Below are 19,993 nucleotides of genomic sequence, written 5' to 3'. Positions count from 1 at the left end.
GACGCGGAAACGGGGCAAGCAAGGAGGAGTTCAGGCTAGGCTAACCACTAGTCCACACAAGCCGGCAGTGCCTACTATCATCCTGGCAAACGTTCGCTCGCTCGACAACAAGTTGGACTACATCAGACTATGGAGAGCTTCCCTACGCAGCGTGAGGGACTGCTGTGTGTCTATATTCATGGAGACCTGGCTCAATCACAACATCACGGACGCCGCTATTCAGCTGGAGGGGCTAACACTACACAGAGCGGACAGGGTAGCATCGCTAGCCGGCAAAGTAAGGGGCGGCGGCCTAGCGGTGTATATCAACAAATCGTGGTGCCAGGATACAGCCGTGGTTTCCACTCACTGCTGACCACATGCAGAGCTGATGACTGTAAAATGCCGACCCTTTTACATGCCACGGGAGCTGACGGCAGTCATCATAACAGCTGTGTATGTGCCTCCAAGCGCCAACGTGAAGATGGCCATGGCAGAGCTCTATAACAACATCAGCGAGCAGCAGCTGGTCCATCCGGATGCCCTCTTCATCACAGCCGGAGACTTCAACCAGGCAAGTCTTAAATCAGTGTTGCCTAAATTCTACCAGCACGTTAATATTGCAACTAGGGGGATGAACACATTAGACCTAGTCTACACCAATGTAAAAAACGCATACAAGGCAGCACCACTCCCGCATGTTGACAACTCTGACCACAATGCTGTTATGCTCATACCAGCATACAGGCCCAGGGTAAAGCGGGACAGGCCGGTGGTCAGAGAAGTCAGGATGTGGCCACAGGAAGCTACTCCAGCACTACAGGACTGTTTTGAGACCACACGGTGGGGCATTTTGTAGAGAGGCAGCAACACATGGCAATGTTACTGACCTACAGGAATACACTGAGTCTGTCATCGGTTACATTAACAAATGCACAGATGACGTGACAGTGGCCAAAACCATCAAGACTTGGGCCAATCAGAAACCATGGCTAACAGGGGAAGTCTGTTCACTGTTGAGAGCACGGGATGCTGCATTTAAATCTGGGGATATAGTAGCATACAGACTGGCAAATAAAAATCTGACCCGGGGGATCAGGGAGGCGAAGCGGCTGTACACACACAAACTAGACAGCCACTTCACAAGCGATAAAGACGCACGCCGCTTGTGGCAGGGATTTAAGACCATCACCGACTACAAGCCCCCCCCCCCACCCGCGGATGTGCTTAAACAACCCCTCTCTACCAGATGAACTAAATTACTTTTATGCACGTTTTGAGGCTAACAACAACACTCAGGTACAGATGCTCCCGCCATCATCCAGCGACCACATGCTTCAGCTGTCTGCAGCTGAGGTGAAGCGGGCCTTTGCCAGCGTCAACCCACGCAAAGCTGCTGGGCCAGACAACATCACTAGGCGTGTTCTGAAGGACTGTGCAGAGCGACTGAAGGATGTTTTTGCAGACATCTTCAACACCTCGCTCGCCCAGGCCATAATACCCACCTGCCTCAAAAGTGCCACCATCATCCCTGTCCCGAAAAAGCCAAATCCAGCCTGCCTAAATGACTTCCGCCCTGTGGCCCTAACACCCATAGTAATGAAGTGCTTTGAGCGGCTGGTCATGCAGCACATTAAGAGCTGTCTCCCTGCAAACCTGGATCCCTTACAGTTTGCTTACAGAACCAACCGCTCCACAGAGGATGCTATCTCCACCACACTCCCACCTCACGTTGTCACACCTAGAAAAGAAAAACACCTACGCCAGAATCCTCTTCATCGATTTCAGCTCAGTGTTTAACACCTTCATTCCACAACAGCTGGTGGAAAAGCTGAGACTGCTGGAGGTGGATATTGGCACCTGCAACTGGGTCCTGGACTTCCTGACGCGGCGGCAGCAGACTGTCAGGGTGGGCAGCAAAACATCACGGAAAATAGCAGTAAGCACAGGCTCACCCCAAGGCTGTGTTTTAAGCCCCCTGCTAATTCAGCCTGCTCACCCATGACTGCACTGCCAGATACAGCACCAACCACGTCATCAAGTTCGCAGACGACACAACAGTGGTAGGTCTCGTCAGTGAAAACGACGAGTCTGCATACCGGATGGAGGTGGAGCAGCTCACAACGTGGTGCAGGTCCCACAACCTCGTTCTCAATGTGGAGAAAACAAAGGAGATGGTGATCGACTTCAGGAGGGCTGGCAAACAACACCACACACCGCTGAGCGTGGCTGGGGCAGCTGTGGAGAGGGTCAGCAGCGTCAAGTTTCTTGGAGTCCACCTGGCCGACGACCTGACTTCCAACACCAACACCACAGCAGTCATCAAAAAAGCCCAGCAGCGGCTCCACTCTCTCCGGAGACTCAGGAAAGCTGGTCTCCCCCCTCCTCATCTCACCACCTTCTACAGGGGCACCATAGAGAGCATCCTCACCTACAGCTTCACTTCCTGGTTCGGGAGCAGCAAGGCCTATGAACCATGGACATATAAAGAAATGGACACCGTATTGAAACATGGCGCCCATTCATTCCTATGAAAGCTGCTCATTGGCGCAGGGAAGCCACAAGGAAGTGACTTTCTGCTTCACGTGAGCGTGGCACGCCCCTAAAGCATGACGTTACTCAGTGTAACGTTATAATATGTCCGTGCATTAAGCTAAGCGGGACGAGCACAGTTGCATTGTTTATCGACCACGGAAGTATAAGTTACTTATCCCCGATGATTCTCTATATGTAATCTTTAAATTACCCCCCGTCGTTGTAAAGTAATATAGTGATAAACGAAGATTCCTCCTGCCATCGGAGGCCGGGCCGGCCAAAGCAACGGTTGTTTCACTACGGCTCCTTTTAGCGGCTACACGCCTAACGGCTAAAACTGAAAATAAAACGCCTATAAAACGCTTTCGGTGGCGTTTTGAAAAGCGAAAACTTCCATTCTATTAGTACATGGTCTAAAGAAAAGTATGAGCCTTTGATTGATATCCAGAAAAAATTTAGCGGAGATACATTCTTGTTTGACAAATATGTATTGGGAATGAATGGGGCTGGACCTCTATGATCTCCATTTTGATTTACGGACCCGTTCCAGGCAGTCTAATGCGTGTAATACCAGGCGTGGCCACCTGTCCATGCTGGCTGCTTGGAGAAGGCAGCGTCCTGGGGGCCTGCTATGAACAGTTACAGCTCAACAGGATAGTGAAGACGGCCAGCAGGATCATTGGTGTCCCTCTCCCTCTGCTGATGGTGGCCTACCAGCAACGCTGCACTCGCAGAGCCACCGCCATCATAAAGCACATTCACCACCCCTCACACAGCCTATTCTCCCTCCTGCCATCAGGGAGGAGATACAGGAGCATTCCCTGCAGATCCAGCAGGATGCTGAGCAGCTTTTTTCCACAGGCTTGTAAGGCTCCTGAATGGACTGTGCCCCCTCCCCCTCCCCCTCACACATACACCCCCCCCACCACCATTAACTTGGGTACTACAGACTGACAGCCAGGAAACTGTCAAGGACACTCCTGAACATTCATTCAGCACTTTATTCAGACTGATGTCTGTTTTTATTGATATGGCTGTGTTTGCTTGTTGTTTTATATGAGAGTCTGATCATTTTTAATTATTTATTTTTTTCAACACTGTATGAACTAGTGAGAAACGGCATTTCGTTTCATTTTCTGTATGGAAGTACAGTCTGTTGGAATGACAATGAAATGAATCTTGAATCTAAACATAACTGCTTGTGTGGGTGTGATATTTTTTCACATCTTGCCTCTTGCAGGCCAGAATAGCTGGAGTGAATAGGAGAAGGAGAGAAATGAAAAAGGAGGAGCAAACAGTAGCCTACTGGAGAGTTAAGTGAAGGAGAAGCTAAACTACTGTAAATTATATTTTTTAAATTTTCCTTGCAAATTCTCCCCTCTTTCTTTCTTTTTTGTTATTTAAAAATGCAAAGGCGATGCAGTGAGGCCTGCGCTAGCCAGGGGCAGGGGTGGGCTCAGCCCTAATGTGCCTCTTGCTCATGCGCATGTTGGTCTGGACATGCTCCGTTGAAGCTTTATCAAGAAGACCAGAAATCTGGCTATGGTTTCAATTGGTTCTATCTAATATGGGCGCGCCAGAGTCCTTTATATGGTACTCTGGGGAGGACGTAACCGGATGACGACAGTGACGTGCATGCGACGTCGAAGCCGTGATAGTAAACATCAAAGATGGCTGCGGATATGTTGTGTGAGTTTGAGACTGCTTTGGCCTCGACCCTTAACGATTTGGAAGACGGCACTCAAATCTTTCATTAGCAAGTAAGTGGAATGTTCTGTTTTGCCGACCGACAACGGCAAACGTTTAATTTAACAGTTTAACAGCTGTTCGCTAAACGAAAGGGGCTTACGTCACCTTGTGCATCGCTCTGATTGGTTGTAGTGCTATCCAACTGCGTGCAGTGGCATTTGAAATGCACGAGTAGGAGCCGCCCCTTGAGTTGGAAATTACTATTGATTGTGGCCAGACCCTCTATCGTTCAAGATATCAGGGTCTGGATTTCCAGGCTACAAGAGCCCTCCATCGGTCAAAAACTGCAGTGATTAATATGTTTTAGCTGGCAACAACTTGTTTAACCCTAACTGATACAGTGTATAGCTTCCTATTTCTTAAACAACCATGTCAGTAGATATATGCTGTGGTCCTGGTAAAGATGTCACTCTGTTTCAGATGGGTGAAATTATTGGCCTGCATAAAACAAAGAAAACTACTCAGGAGAAGATGAAACTATTAAAATCATGTTAAGAACTTTCCAACGCTTTATTGAACCTGGATAGATAGTGGTGAACTGTCATCTTTGAGGAAGAAATGTGGTCGGAAAAAAATCTTTAATGATCATGATGGGAGATCACTTCAAATAAATAAAATCATTTGGGGGAATCAAAATATGTCGAAATATCGACAGTAGAACTCGCGGTTATGTTTAATAGTGAAAGTAAGAGTATTTCCACACGCATAATGTGAAGAGAAAGGATATGAACTATGCAGATGTGTAGCCTTAAGAAAACCACTTATCAGTGGGGCTTATCATGATAAAATGCTTCAATTTGCCAGGGAGCATATAGATTGGACTCTGGATCAATGGAAATAGGTTGTTTGGTCTGTTGAGTCCAGATTGATCCTGTTCCAGAGTGATGGGTGCATCAGGGTAAGAAGAGAGGTGGATGAAGTGATGCTCCCATCATGCCTAGTGCCTACTGTAAAAGCCTGTGTTGGGACGGTCTAGGTTCTAAGCAACTTTATGTGCCAGTCTACTGTATATGCCTAAATGCCCACCCCCTAATTTAGCTGTCTAGAACTGGCCCTGCATGCAGCATGTCAGCCCCATTTAAAGACATGTACACATGGGGATTCCCATTACCGTCCTCTTGTGCCACCCTGCCAAGACCTCTTGACACCTATTCTCCACCCCATGGAAAATGTTCTAGATACAGTATACACCATAGACATTATAAAGGGTAGACGCCCCATTGGCCGTTGAGCACGAGAAATGCGGGCGCCATCTTGGACCGGTCACACGTTCCACTCGGTGTAGTCTGTTTGGCAGGTGGAATGAACTGTCAGCGCATGTAATTAATCATATCTCATTAAATACCAAACTGATTTTCACGCGGTTTTCTTTGCTGCAAAGATCATACATGTAGCTATGATACAGGGCACACGTTTCGACGTGTTTTAATATTCATAGTGGACTTAACAGTCATAGAAGATTCTGATATGATATAAGTAACCTGACGTCCGAGATCAAATCTAGGAACATCCCAGAAAAGGGGGAAAACGGAGACATTTCCAGTTTGACTAGCAATCTGATTGAAAAACCTAATGAGGTGTCAACAAAACGGGAACAGGTAGTTGTTTCTGTTTAGCCAGGGACAGGCAACCAACAATGGGGACGTCTGGTCACCTTTATGATAGCCTATGTGATGTAGGCTATGATCGGTATTTTGCAAATCACACCCTATAAATATGATAGAGAAGCAGAAACAGATAGGGGCAGTAAAGTCAGCTATTTTAATAAGTTAACAATGTATGATTAGGCTATATATAAATATATTTATTAATTTACAGTGACGAGCATACGCAAAGACAATCACAGGGATAACAAACAGAGAACATAAATAAAATAGGATAAAATATATTAATTTAAATAAAGTAGGCCTATACAAAATACAAAAAAAGAGCAAGAATAAAATACTAAATGAACAATGAATTCAGCTAAAACAGGCACGCATTGATTTCCTGTCTGTGTCTGAGGAACCAACTCGAGACTAGACTGAACTTGGTATTCCCCCCCTAGTATAGAACATTGGACAACCAACTCCAGTTTAGGAATAACTGCCTTTTCCTGTAGTGCCCCTAATTCATGGAATGCTCTGCAGAGCAACTTAAAAATGACTGCTCTTCCTACTCTTGGTTTATTTGAATCTATGATTTCTGAATTTTACACATCTGACTGTAACTGTTTTAGCTGAATTCATTGTTCATTTAGTATTTTATTCTTGCTCTTTTTTTGTATTTTGTATAGGCCTACTTTATTTAAATTAATATATTTTATCCTATTTTATTTATGTTCTCTGTTTGTTATCCCTGTGATTGTCTTTGCGTATGCTCGTCACTGTAAATTAATAAATATATTTATATATAGCCTAATCATACATTGTTAACTTATTAAAATAGCTGACTTTACTGCCCCTATCTGTTTCTGCTTCTCTATCATATTTATATAGGGTGTGATTTGCAAAATACCGATCATAGCCTACATCACATAGGCCAGGGGTGTCAAACTCATTTTGGTTCGAGGGCCACATACAGCCTCTCTGATCTCAAGTGGGCCGGACCAGTACAATAATGGCAAAATAACGTACATCAACTCCAAATCTCTAGCTTTGTTTTTCAGTAATATGCTTTATCACTCAGTCTACATTTGTAACCTACATTATCACGGATCACAAGGGATCTCTGTACCCCCCAGGAAATGTCTTAGTAAAGGTTGCTGCTGGCCATGGGAATAGGAGGTGCGGCGCGCAGCGCCGCAGCAAAAATTTGGGGGGTATTTTGCTCAAAGATGCCAATACGCACTAATGAAATAAACAACTGTTTATTTGAATACACAAATACAACAGGCACTGACGTTACAGTTGTCCAATTTTGTTTACTATATGTACAGGGACACATTTTGTGCAAACATGCAGACAGTACAAAATAAAATTTAATAAAAGTGCAACTTCTACTGTTTTGATTTATTTTTAAATACAGAGGTTATTGGTTGTTTTGGAATTCGTTTTTCCCAATTTAAAACATAAAAATAAAGCAGCATGGAAAATTAGGAAATAAATCTTGTAGGCCTACACTAGCATGCTCCTGCTCGTTTCGCACGTGCAGAGCCGCGGACATATCGCGCTTGCTAGTACATTAATTGTTCAGCACTAAAAATAAAAATTGTTTTATTTATTTTTTATTTTTTTGGTTTTTACTTTGCCATAAAGCACTGGAGGAAACATTAATAGCGGTGAAGCAAGATTGCCATTTACCATTTCCCACGTTGCTAAAATGTGCTTTTTTTTTATTTAGGCTGCCCCCTAGCGGCTGGAGTGAGCATTTTGGTTATTTCTTTAAAAATTCATATCTCCTCACAGGAATGGGCTAGAGACTTACTTTTTTTTTTGAAATGCTCATAAACGTGTGCTCTACAAGTCGCGGGCCGGATTCAATCATCTCGCGGGCCGCATCCGGCCCGCGGGCCGTATGTTTGACACCACTGACATAGGCTATCATAAAGGTGACCAGACGTCCCTATTGTTGGTTGCCTGTCCCTGGCTAAACAGAAACAACTACCTGTTCCCGTTTTGTTGACACCTCATTAGGTTTTTCAATCAGATTGCTAGTCAAACTGGAAATGTCTCCGTTTTCCCCCTTTTCGTGGGATGTTCCTAGATTTGATCTCGGACGTCAGGTTACTTATATCATATCAGAATCTTCTATGACTGTTAAGTCCACTATGAATATTAAAACACGTCGAAACGTGTGCCCTGTATCTTAGCTACATGTATGATCTTTGCAGCAAAGAAAACCGCGTGAAAATCAGTTTGGTATTTAATGAGATATGATTAATTACATGCGCTGACAGTTCATTGCACCTGTCAAACAGACTGCACTGAGTGGAACGTGTGACCGGTCCAAGATGGCGCCCGCATTTCTCGTCAGCGCCAATAGGCAGTAGCGGCCAACGCGGCGTCTATCCATATATAATGTCTATGGTATACACATGCAAGACACTTTCACATACATCTTATCATTGACTGTATCTTTACCTGACAGCGCTGTTGGTACTGTCCGAGTCCGCAGCAGTAACCGTGCCGACCTGGGTGCCAGCAGGTGAGTTTTCATACACATCCATAATGTAGTATTCCATGGAGAAGAGTGGGGGCTCGTCCACATCACCAACAATCACTCGCACAGACGTGGAGTCTTTGAAGGCTCCCAGGTGAGAGAAGCGAGGATCTGGGTGAGTGTTGGAGCCTTGGATGTTCACTGTGTGGACTTTCCTCTTCTCGTAGTTCAGAGGCTGGGAGGAGACATGAAGGACAATTATCCTACTAAGGCCACATCATACAGATGATCCCTTTAATGGTGACAAATTAATATCACATTGAAAATTGCATTTTGAAATAATCATCCTAGACTAATGTAACACCCTTCTATACTCAGGTGCAGGTGACAGATCAGAGCAGGTGACAGCATTAATCCAGGCATCATATAACCTGACCTTCCAAAAATTGCAACATAAACTAGTTCAACTGTCCTTGTCTCATGAATATGTAATACAAAACATACTCAAAGTCCTAAGGAATCCTAGTCGTGGAAAGTTATTTTCTAAGGGGTTTCTTAACCGTAACTACTGTATACATGGCTTTAATGTTTCCTTTAACTTCATAATAATTATAAGAATAAAAAAAACATCACTACATACATTACATTCAAACTGGCTCTAGTGGGGATCAAGTAAAACAAAGACTGAAAGCTGTGTGAAAGGATCCATCATTGGAATGATGAGATTACTGATAAATCTACGGTTACTGTTCCATACAAAAACATACTCTACCAAACTGAACCGTACTGCTTTGCTAGAATTATTAGAGCTTTAATTTTTCTCTAGTGCTTTGGCAATGGTAATCTCCAACCATCAATGGCCTCAAGAAAATAAAGATTCACAATAACGGAAGCTTCAGTACACACATCGATAATTCTTCACTAAATAGATCCTTAGAATTCAAGGTGTTACAACATGCTGACAAAGCAAACTTAAAGGTGAAGTAAGCGGTTTATTTATGTTAATATAAGTGTTAAATCACTCTTTATTTTTACAGTGATCACTTACATAAAGTGCGCGTTCTATAAAGCCGATCTCTCAGTCAGCTGCTCTGCATGTAATCGGCAAATAAACTTATTGGAGGATCCCGACATTTTTATCCAATCACAAGAGAGAGCGCTACAAACCGACACCCGTCTCACTCATGGTCTGACTGCCGGTGCACGCCAGAGCAACAGATGGGTGAATGTTTATGCGCCTACAATGGCGGAGCAGGTAAAAATCCTTCCCAATGTCTGTTTTGATGGTTTTTATCATGTTTTGTCACACTTATGGATCTGAGATGATGCTAGATAACTCGTTGCTTGAAGACCGCAGTGCATTAATGTGGTGACGTAGGGACGAGCGAGGGGACTGCTAACTGCAGTAACTGACAGGAAGTTAGCTAAAAGAACCATTCCGCTTACAGCACCTTAAAAAAATAAATAAATAAAAGGCTAAACAATGATGGACTCCTCCACAGAGCCCTCCTCTGAGGCCTGTTTCAGGTAGCTGGTTTTACATACTCTGAGTTTAATCCTGCGCTCTGAGTTGGTCAACTCAGCAACTCTGGGTTTTCGGTTTCAGAACAGTGGATCAGCGTTGGGTAAATCAACTCTGAGCGTGTTCACTCTAGGTTGATCGCGTGCGTAAAAGCCATTGTCAATGGATCGCTGATAACATGATTCACCATGGAAACAGAAGAAACAAATGCTTGATCCTCCCACTTCTCCACTTCTCAAAAAAGAAAAAAAAATCTCCGCTCCTCCCACTAGAGTTAGAAATATTAACGAATGAGTTTATGGTATGGAGAAGAATTAACGGGTATATTGTCTCATAACTCTGATCTAATCTCCTCGGCAATTCAGAAAAAAACTGAGCAAACATCTTTTGTCAAGAGAATAATTTCGCTTCCTTATGAGAAGCCATAGTCTATTTTAAAAAGTTACGCATATCAGCAGTAAAGTATAAAGCTGCCGCGGCACAGCATTGCTGACAGTGTTTTATATTCGCTGGATAATATGTTGGAAAGCTATGGCCTAATACTGTGCAGTAAACAGACACATTAGGTGACAGTTTCCATTGAAGAGCCTGATTGATTTATTACCAGATCCATTTTCCTCAAGTGATCACAGTTTAAATTATTATATAATTTTTATATTCATATTAGGCTATTTAACGAGGCTCGTCTGTGACTTTAGGATCGCACAAGTGAACAGTAACGATCGCGTGCAGCCGCAGCGTTACATGAATCCACCTGACATAAATCTGTTCAGTGGCACAGACGTTAAAAAGCATACAATACAAATAGGTTTATTAATCTGAATGTAGAGCATGTCACGATGTGTAACGTGGCCGCTTATATGAACGGACCGAGGGCTGAGAACAAGGCTACTGATCAGATAAATGATCGGTCAAATGTAAAATCATCAGGAAATTATAAAAACATCCCGATGGAGATTTCTATGGAGTGATTTTGCTTCAAACTGTACAGGGACGCGTGTGACAGTGACACTCTTTCTTCAGTCGGAGCTGCAGCGTAAAGTGAAAACAAACTCAGGGTAGGTCTAACCACCTCCAGAGCAGGTTAGACCCACAGCGTATGTTGCCGCAGTAACTGACTCGGCTGCGCTGAACCTGCTACCTGAAACGGAAAACCCATGCTGTGTCTGAAATCGCGCACTCACGTAAGTGCACTTACATTGAGTGCACTTTATTATCCCTACAGTACACTTACTTATTTCATTTTCCTTTATTTAACCTCGAAAGATCAATTGAGGGGTGACCCTCTTTTACAATGACGTCGAGTTTGTACAGATACACAATATACAATGAGAATACATAACAAGTTTACACACACACACACACACACACACACAGACAACAACAATTTAAAACATTCAGATCAATTGAATGAGAGACATAATAGCCTAATTAAAACAGTTACAAGTGTAGAGGGGCTGATTCAAAATAATAATTTTAAATTGGTTAACAGTTATGAGTGTATTTATTTTAATTGTATGTTGTAGGCTGTTCCAGGAGTCAGGGGCACTATGGCTAAAAGCGGTTTTACCAAGCTCAGACCGGGCATAGGGGACATATAACATGAGCATGTCAGTTGAGCGGGTTTGATAAAGCCCATCTGAAATAAGCAGCATTTCTGTCAAATATAGTGGTAGCTTTCCAGTCAGAGCTTTATATATAAAAATATGCCAATGTGCATCACGTCTCTCCTTAAGGGAGGACCACCCAACCTTTTCATATAAAACACAATGGTGTGTATCATAAGCATCTCCTGTAATGAATCTCAAAGCAGAGTGAAATACAGAGTCTAGGAGTTTAAGGCATGAACGAGATGCATGCCGATAAACCACATCACCGTAATCAAGGACAGACATAAAAACTGCCTCAATAATCCTTTTCCTACTGAACAACGGGAAGGTGGCTTTATTCCTATAAAAATAGCCAATCTTTTGTCGGAGACGACAGACAAGATTTTTTATGTGAAATGTAAAAGAGAGTTTTTCATCTATCCAGATGCCAAGATATTTATATTCAGTGACTCTTTCAATATGAGATCCATTATTTGTGTGAATAATAAGATCATTAAAATGTGTAATTCTTGCTCTGGAAAAGCACATATATTTTGTTTTTTCTATATTAAGGACAAGCCTGAGATCCACTAGACAGTTCTGCAGGGTGTTAAAAGAGTTCTGTAGGTTCTGAACAGATTGTTGCACTGAATCAGAAATGCAATACAGTACAGTGTCGTCCGCATACAAATGGGCATGGCAGTTTTGTAGTGATGAAACAATGTTATTGATGTAAATTGTGAATAGGACTGGACCTAAAATTGAGCCCTGCGGAACACCATTTGTAACTGTTAAAAACTCAGTTTGGTAGCTTCCCAGCTTAACTGACTGCTGTCTATCAGAGAGATAGTCCCTAAACCAGCTACATGTAGAATAATCAAAACCAATTTCATGCAGCCTCTCTAAAAGCAAATGGTGATCTAAAGTATCAAAAGCTTTTGACAGATCAACAAAAAGTGCTGCACAGTGCATTTTTTTATCGATAGCTGTAACAATGTTGTCTAAGACCAAAGTGACAGCAGATACAGTACTGTGGCCTGCCCTTATAGACGCAGTGCTCTCATTTCTACAGTGCACTGTCCAAACTGCCGTCGCGCACCTACCGGAAATGACTTTGCATTTTGAAGGTTCTTCTTCGGTGGTATTTTTTTTTTAAACGGTCGGATACAGTCTAAAACAGTGTAGTTGTACAGAAAAACTAAACAAATGTGTAATTTAACTTTTGTAGAGCGCGTCCGTCTCCACAGTTGCTTCAAGCTCCTCTATTTTGATTTTAATCAAAATAGAGGAGTCCTCTCCGCTACGTAGGCAAGATGGCGGCCGTTGAGTGTGGAAAGTGTCCATCGCTCCACACTCAAGTTTTAGACCGTTTTGAGTGCACGACCGAGGAACTTACAGTGCACTGCATTTTGGCACACTCTCCGGTTTTGCACAAAGTGCACTCAAAAAAGTAAGTGTAAGTACAGAAGTGCGCGATTTCAGACACAGCACCAGAGCCACTAACTCAGAGCGAACAAACTCTGGGTTGCCTCAAAACCAGCTACCTGAAACAGGCCTCTGTTCTCAGGTATTTGAGCGGCTGGAGAAAAGGCACAAAGTAAAAATCAAAAACACTTTTCAATTGTGGCTCTGAAAAAGAAAGTGACACTCAATCTTGCTGAGCACAGGTTTTTCTTGTTGCCGCAGTTCAAAGGCTGCGGAGGCAAATCAGACACACTCTACCCCGTCTCAAAGAATTTCAGCTGCACTGTAGCTAGCAGTAGTGGCCATGCATGCTGGATTTCACACAATTTAATTTCTTGTACAGTTCCCTTCAGAAAATATGAACAGAGAAAGGACTGTGAAGGCACTTTATGATTTTTGCACCTGATAAAACTGCTGCCGTTGCTTCTTATATGAGTAGCTCCATAGTTTTACAATCCTATAGCACAAAGTCAGATCAACAACTTTTTTTCTGCTTCTTACAATTACTTTTTCTTTTTTAGGCAAACACAATTTGTGAATGGAAAAACAAATCACACAGCAAATTTGTCAACTCATTTGAAATGAAAAGGAAACACGCTTTGTGTGCTCAGCTGCTTTAACTTGCCCTGTGCCTTCTGCTGGCAATCAGAATAATCCCAATGTATTGTTTTGTGTAGCACTGTAGACATGTGACGTCCAATCACCGCACACCCTGGTCCCTGAAACAACAGCAGTGTGTTTAGTCAACACAGTCTCACTCCTAGAACGTCAAAGTGCAACTGTGGGCCAGGGCCTCTTACCGTCCGTCACTGACGTGAAATCAGACTTTGCCGCCGTCTGAAGACGGATTGGGGGTTCAATTCACTACAATGTAATGCCACCCCGGGCACTATTCATTTCTATTGGACAGCGTACATGTCACGTGACTTTCAAGTTTCTCCCGGCGAAAATAAAATCCAAGCTGTGGCCGCCATTGTCACAGTTTTTATTCAGATTTTTAAAAGATTTATAAGTTATTAAATGGGTTTTTGACAACACTGTTGGCGAGAAATGTGTGTCATACTTTCACAATCTTCACTCAGTGAATGTGTACGATTTAGTTTGATGGTTATCACGAATATTATTCTGGACATCGCAAGGTTTGTTTATCTTTGATCAGCTGCTTGAACAACGTGCATTTGTTGATAGCAGAGATTGCACTCAAAGATGTTATTCACACACACAGCTGAGAAGAGCGCTCACTCCAACCGTTTTTCCAAAAAACAACACGCCAGTAAACTTGAGAAAAGGACGAACGGAATAATATGAAACAATATGAATAGGTTATAGAACCAACAGCGTTTCACAGTTAAAAAATGGCCTTGTTAACTCAATATTGAGATGGGTTAACCTTTGGACAATCAGTTTTTTTGACACAAAGACTTCACAAATTAGCTAGTAAGGGCATAAACATATGTCTTGACAACTTTTCTAGCGAGAAATACATCAGAATATCATAATATTCGTTTATTGGAAGCATCAGATCTCTATTTTGTTAGTTATAAGGATGGTTTGCCGACGTAAGCCTATTTAGCCCTGTTGCTACGTAATACTTCATTACCCATCATCCTTTAGGGCTAGGTTGCCGCGTTCGACTCCTATCAGACCGACTGTCTGCCGTGAATTCTGGGCGCATTCCTTATAAGCTTTTTAAACTACAGTGTGTGTGTGTGTGTGTGTGTGTGTGTGTCACATCTTCTACCCTGACATACAGTAGCCTAGGATAGATTTGGTTGTTCTCTTCTAGTTAATGATATGAAATGTTGTTGAAGAAGTAGGCCAGTAATTCAAATGGGAGTAGTTTGAAGATTGCTTAATTCATGCACATTTTAAGAGATGAAGGGCTAATCAGCGTTTATTATTTTCTGCATATGTAGTTGACTCTTTATATTGTCCCCCTTCTTAATATTTAAGTGGTTTTGACGGCGGTTTGTCCACCACACACTTGGCATGATAAGACAAGAGATTTATTCTTGTTCTTTTCATACTGGGAGAGACATTACGCCTGTGTATCGCGCTGGACCTGTGGTGTGGCATTGGGAGAGGAAGCCTTGACAGCGCCCTGATTTAATCTGCATGATAAGGTTAAAATCTCTTTATAACAGTTGGTCCCATGATTCTAGCCTGTTTTGTTCAAAATGCCTTTGTATTTCACATCCCTCAATTAACACCTGTCATTTTCACATGGGCCTATTTTAATCAAATATTCAGATGATCCAGCAGATGTAGGGTGTTTCAGTTCTGTAGGCAGCTCAAGGGACAGTGTACAAGGACAGTTGGACAGTGGACAGTTGTGTTAGCTGAATTTCAGGAGGACTAAGCTCAATCTCCATTCTGGGAGAAGAGGTTGAGTTGATGGAAGGCTACAAACACCTGGACCTTCACCTGGACAACAGATTAAAGCAAATGTAACGTGCAGACTGTTTACATTATTACTGCTGCGGGGACACTTACATTTCCCTTTGAGAATTAATAAAGTATAGGCCTGTAGGCCATTTAGGCCTACAGTAAATCTATCCATCGTATAGCCTATTCAATTTGGATTTTTGATTGTCGATTGCATTATGTTTTATAATCTCTAAAGTTAGCTCATTTTGGTTCCTATTTCGACAAAAACAAAGAAAGAACGAAAGAGAAGAGTTTCATGGGGCCTTCATATAGTGGTATCTGAAAATAGGCTTGAGAAAATAGGCTACATATCCATGACAAAATTATAACTTTGTTGACCAAACGAATACATTGCTGGAAATCTCTTGACATTTAAAGAATCTCATGGTTCCGCCACATGCTTTGAAATAGGCTACTGAAGTAATGTAGAATTCTGCTTTGGAAATCTATAGGGTGAGTTGCCCTAATGTGGGACACCTAAGGTCCAGAACATTTATCTCTCATTTCTGACTGACAGGCGTTCCCTGTGATTGAAGTCATATGAATTCTCAGTTTTGATTATAAAGAGAATGGAGGGGAGACAGTCAAAAAGGAAGTAAACCATGTGAAGTCCAGAAAAAGGACAGTGAAATAGGTTTTAGAGGAAATCAATGCTATGGCTTTACATTTGTCATTATTAAAACAATGTAAAAAATGTTTATCAGATTGTTATGATACAATTACGAATCAAATTATGCAATACTATTTGGAAAATGTATTTAGGTTTTTTATCTAGCAGGAAGCAAGAACATATTGTTCAAATTTAAACCATCAAACCTGAGTACCGTACTTTCCGTACTATATGCCGCACTGGACAATAAGCCGCAGGTGTTATAATGTTTAATTACCATATGTAAGTTTGTGCACAGAGGGGATTGTCGGGAAAGAGATGGCTGCTTGAGGAAGCTCCCACATTTCAACAAACAAGTTGCATATTTGCATAACGTACGTAAGTGTTACCATTTTGTGCAATAGTAGCTATTAGGGATGGGCACGAGTGTTTTCGCTACTCGTGTGATCGCTTGCATTCCTCGAGGATCAATCGATTCCTCGTTAAACTTTTTTCTATTTTTAGGACGCGACGCATCTGTCTACAGAACAACGGTTGACCGCAATAAAGCGCTCAATGCTTATGTCAAACAGTCACAGTTGCCATATGATATTAAGGATTTATTCCCACAAGTTTAAAACACATTTTCCTCACTGAAAGTCATTAAATAAGCGGGCCACAATTTAATCCGATCGAGTAGGTCTGCGTTGGGGAGAAAAAAAGAGAAAAAAAGCATGGGCTGTAGTTGTAACAAAAAATTGCCTAAGTCACCATTTAAAATAAGAAGGGCAGCAAATAATATTAAATGATTGTCCTACAATTTAAATACATATACATAACTCACCAAAGCAGATAGTTGTATATCCAACCGCGTAATGCTCACTCCGTGTCCGTGAATAATTACCGCGACTAATTCCTCATTAACGGAACGTTACACCGGTCGGTTTTTGAATCTTATCCCCATATTCCCTATTGAAGGCTTCTTAACTGTTGTTCGCTCGGAGCGAATGTGCCTGAAGTAAGCCTTGCTTCTTCTTTACTTTTCTTTCCAAGCGGAGAGCACCTTGCATGCTCACCTGGAGTCTAGGCTACTCATTACTAATTGAGAGTAACAGGTGTCATCTCCCCTTTTTATAAACGTAATTTTATCATCTGCTTTGAAATAATTGGACAATTATATTCCTGACAATGTTCTGGAGAAAGGAGAGACCGTGTTCAGCTACGCGGTGCTGTGGAGAACACAGGCTGCGCTTGCGGTGGCAGTTATTTGCAGTTGCTTTTTGACACAACGCTCAGTTTATTGCAGTTTGCAAAATTAACGCGTTAACGCAGGGTGATTAATTTCTGGAATTAACGGCGTTAATTTTTTTAACGCATTTAACGCATGTGCAGAATGATCCGCCCCGTGCTGGCCCAGGATCAGTAGCTGCGCGCGGCCAAACATAGCAGCAGCTAGTCTGTGTTTTAAACTAGTAGCCTAACCACAGACCTATAACTGCTGCTAACGGCCACGTCTGTGTCGCGGCTGGCAGTTGCTGTCGGAAGCAACAGGAGAAACATTCTGCTCCGTTCACGGGAGGAAACAAACGTCTGCAGTTTTCAGAGGTGTGTGTGATTAATACGTGACAACATAACGTCGGCTACACACAAACACACACTGTAGCGGAGGAAACTAGTGGATGTACCGGTACCGCGCTGATCTGCTTGTATCACAGGTTTCACTTCAGAGGTGTCGGCCAGAACACCACTTGTGGCCAAAAACGTCAGACTATAAGCATGAGACGAGGAGAGGAGGAGTATGGTTTATCCGCTCTTTATTTTCCTTCTTTCACAGACACAGCAGCATAGATCGCAGGAAAAGAAACACAGGCTTAAACTCCGCTCGTGACTCGTGAGGAGACGTTACAACAGCTGTTGCGACCCGCGAATCGTGGCCGTTAATAACATGCATAAACTATAGCCTAACTAACTCATAACAGCAATCGGGACTGCATGTAGGCTACTTATTCACACACGGGTGATTCACATAAACTCAAATAAACACATTTCACATGTGGAATGATCGATTACTGCGGCAACATGCACATCTGACCGAGGGAGAAGAGAAAGGAAACTTACTAAACAGACTCTCCGGCCGACTGACGTCACGGCCCTAACTGACAGTTATCCACACTGAATAAAACATCTTAACACACTGTAAGAGATATCAAACACTAATTTATGAACTACACACACGCACAAACAGCAATCAGGTTGTATTCAGGAATGCAAAACCATGGATTCACCAATGCCATTATTATGATAGCCTATGCTATATTTGCTCAAATACATAGGAATAGAGACAGCCAAATTGAAGTATGATGTGGTAGCATATGTTTTAGTTGATTATAATTTATTTGCAGTATTTATGCCATCATTTGGATGTTCAATTAATAAAAAAACTACATTTAAATGTATGTCCTTTATCTTTCAATTCATACAACAATATACAGATTTTTATTTTTATTTTTGGGCCTATTTCGAATGGTAGAATTAATCGTGATTAAACGTGATTAATCCACAGAATCCTGTGATTAATCTGATTAAAAATTTTAATCGTTTGACAGCCCTAATCAAAATATTTAATGTTGTTAAACTTTATTTTATCCATTTTGTACAAGTACAGGTGAAACTCGAAAAATTAGAATATCGTGCAAAAGTTCATTTATTTCAGTAATTCAACTTTATAGGTGAAAATAATATCTTATACAGACTCATTACATACAAAGTGAGATATGTGAAGCCTTTATTTTTTATAATTGTGATTATTATGGCTTACAGTTTATAAAAACCCCAAATTCAAAATCTCAGAAAATTTTAATATTACATAAAATCAATAAAAAAAGGATTTTAAATACAGACATGTCGGCCCTCTAGAAAGTATAATCATGCATATGTACTAAGTACTTGGTTTGGGCCCCTTTTGCATGAATTATTGCCTAAATGCGGCGTGGCATGGATGCTATCAGCCTGTGGCACTGCTGAGGTGTTATGGAAGCCCAGGTTGCTTTGATGTGGCCTTCAGCTCGTCTGTATTGTTGGGTCTGGTGTGTATCATCTTCCTCTTGACAATAGTCCATAGTTTCTCTATGGAGTTCAGGTCAGGAGAGTTGTCTGGCCATTCATGCACAGTAATACCATGGTCAGTCAACCAGTTACCAGTGGTTTATGGTACCGTGGGCAGGTGCCAAGTCTAGCTGGAAATGGAAATTGTCATCTCCATAAAGCTTGTCAACAGACAGAAGCATGAAGTGCTCTAAAATCTTCTGGTAGATGGCTGTGGTGACTTTGGACTTGATAACACAGTGGACCAACAGCAGCAGATGACATGATACCTCAAATCATCACTGATCCAAATTAAATGTTGCGTTTCATTTGGAAATCAAGGTTCCACAGTCTAGAGGAAGAGTGGAGGGGCACAAAATCCAAGGGGCTTGAAGACCACTGTCAAGTTTCAACAGTCAGTGATGATATGAGGCACCATGTCATCTGATGGTGTTGGTCCACTGTGTTATCAAGTCCAAAGTCACCACAGCTGTCTACCAGGAGATTTTAGAGCACTTCATGCTTCTGTCTGTTGACAAGCTTTATGGAGATGCTGAATTACTTTTTCCAGCAAGACTTGACACCTGTCCACAGTGCCAAAACCACAAGTAACTGGTTGACTGACCATGGTATTACTGTGTTGATTGCCCAGACAACTTTCCTGACCTGAACCCAATAGAGAAACTATGGATTATTGTCAAGAGGAAGATGATACACACCAGACCCAACAATACAGACGAGCTGAAGGCCACTATCAAAGCAACCTGGGCTTCCATAACACCTCAGCAGTGCCACAGACTGATAGCATCCATGCCACACCGCATTTAGGCAATAATTTGTGCAAAAGGGGCCCAAACCAAGTACTTAGTACATATGCATGATTATGCTTTATAGAGGGCCGACATTTCTGTATTTAAAATCCTTTTTTTATTGATTTTATGTAATATTCTAATTTTCTGAGATTTTGAATTTGGG

At 42.1% G+C, this 19,993-nt stretch overlaps 2 protein-coding genes across 6 annotated transcripts in view; one reads left to right on the top strand and one right to left on the bottom strand.

Moving 5' to 3' along the window:
• LOC307256063 (cadherin-18-like) overlaps positions 1–19,993 on the bottom strand; it is a gene marked incomplete at both ends in the record, with an annotated part of 184,029 nt that overhangs the window by 54,818 nt on the left and 109,218 nt on the right. The window contains 1 exon segment of the mRNA XM_080034929.1: positions 8,325–8,578. Within this exon segment, the coding sequence (XP_079891055.1) occupies positions 8,325–8,578 (254 nt within the window).
• Positions 1–19,993, top strand: part of atg10 (ATG10 autophagy related 10 homolog) — a 341,626-nt gene that overhangs the window by 268,899 nt on the left and 52,734 nt on the right. The gene's annotated exons all lie outside the window — the stretch shown is intronic.

This window comes from Ammodytes marinus (genome assembly GCF_949987685.1).
Source record: "Ammodytes marinus genome assembly, chromosome: 9".
Taxonomy (NCBI): Eukaryota; Metazoa; Chordata; class Actinopteri; order Uranoscopiformes; family Ammodytidae; genus Ammodytes; species Ammodytes marinus.
This window is presented reverse-complemented; position numbering and strand designations above follow the sequence as displayed.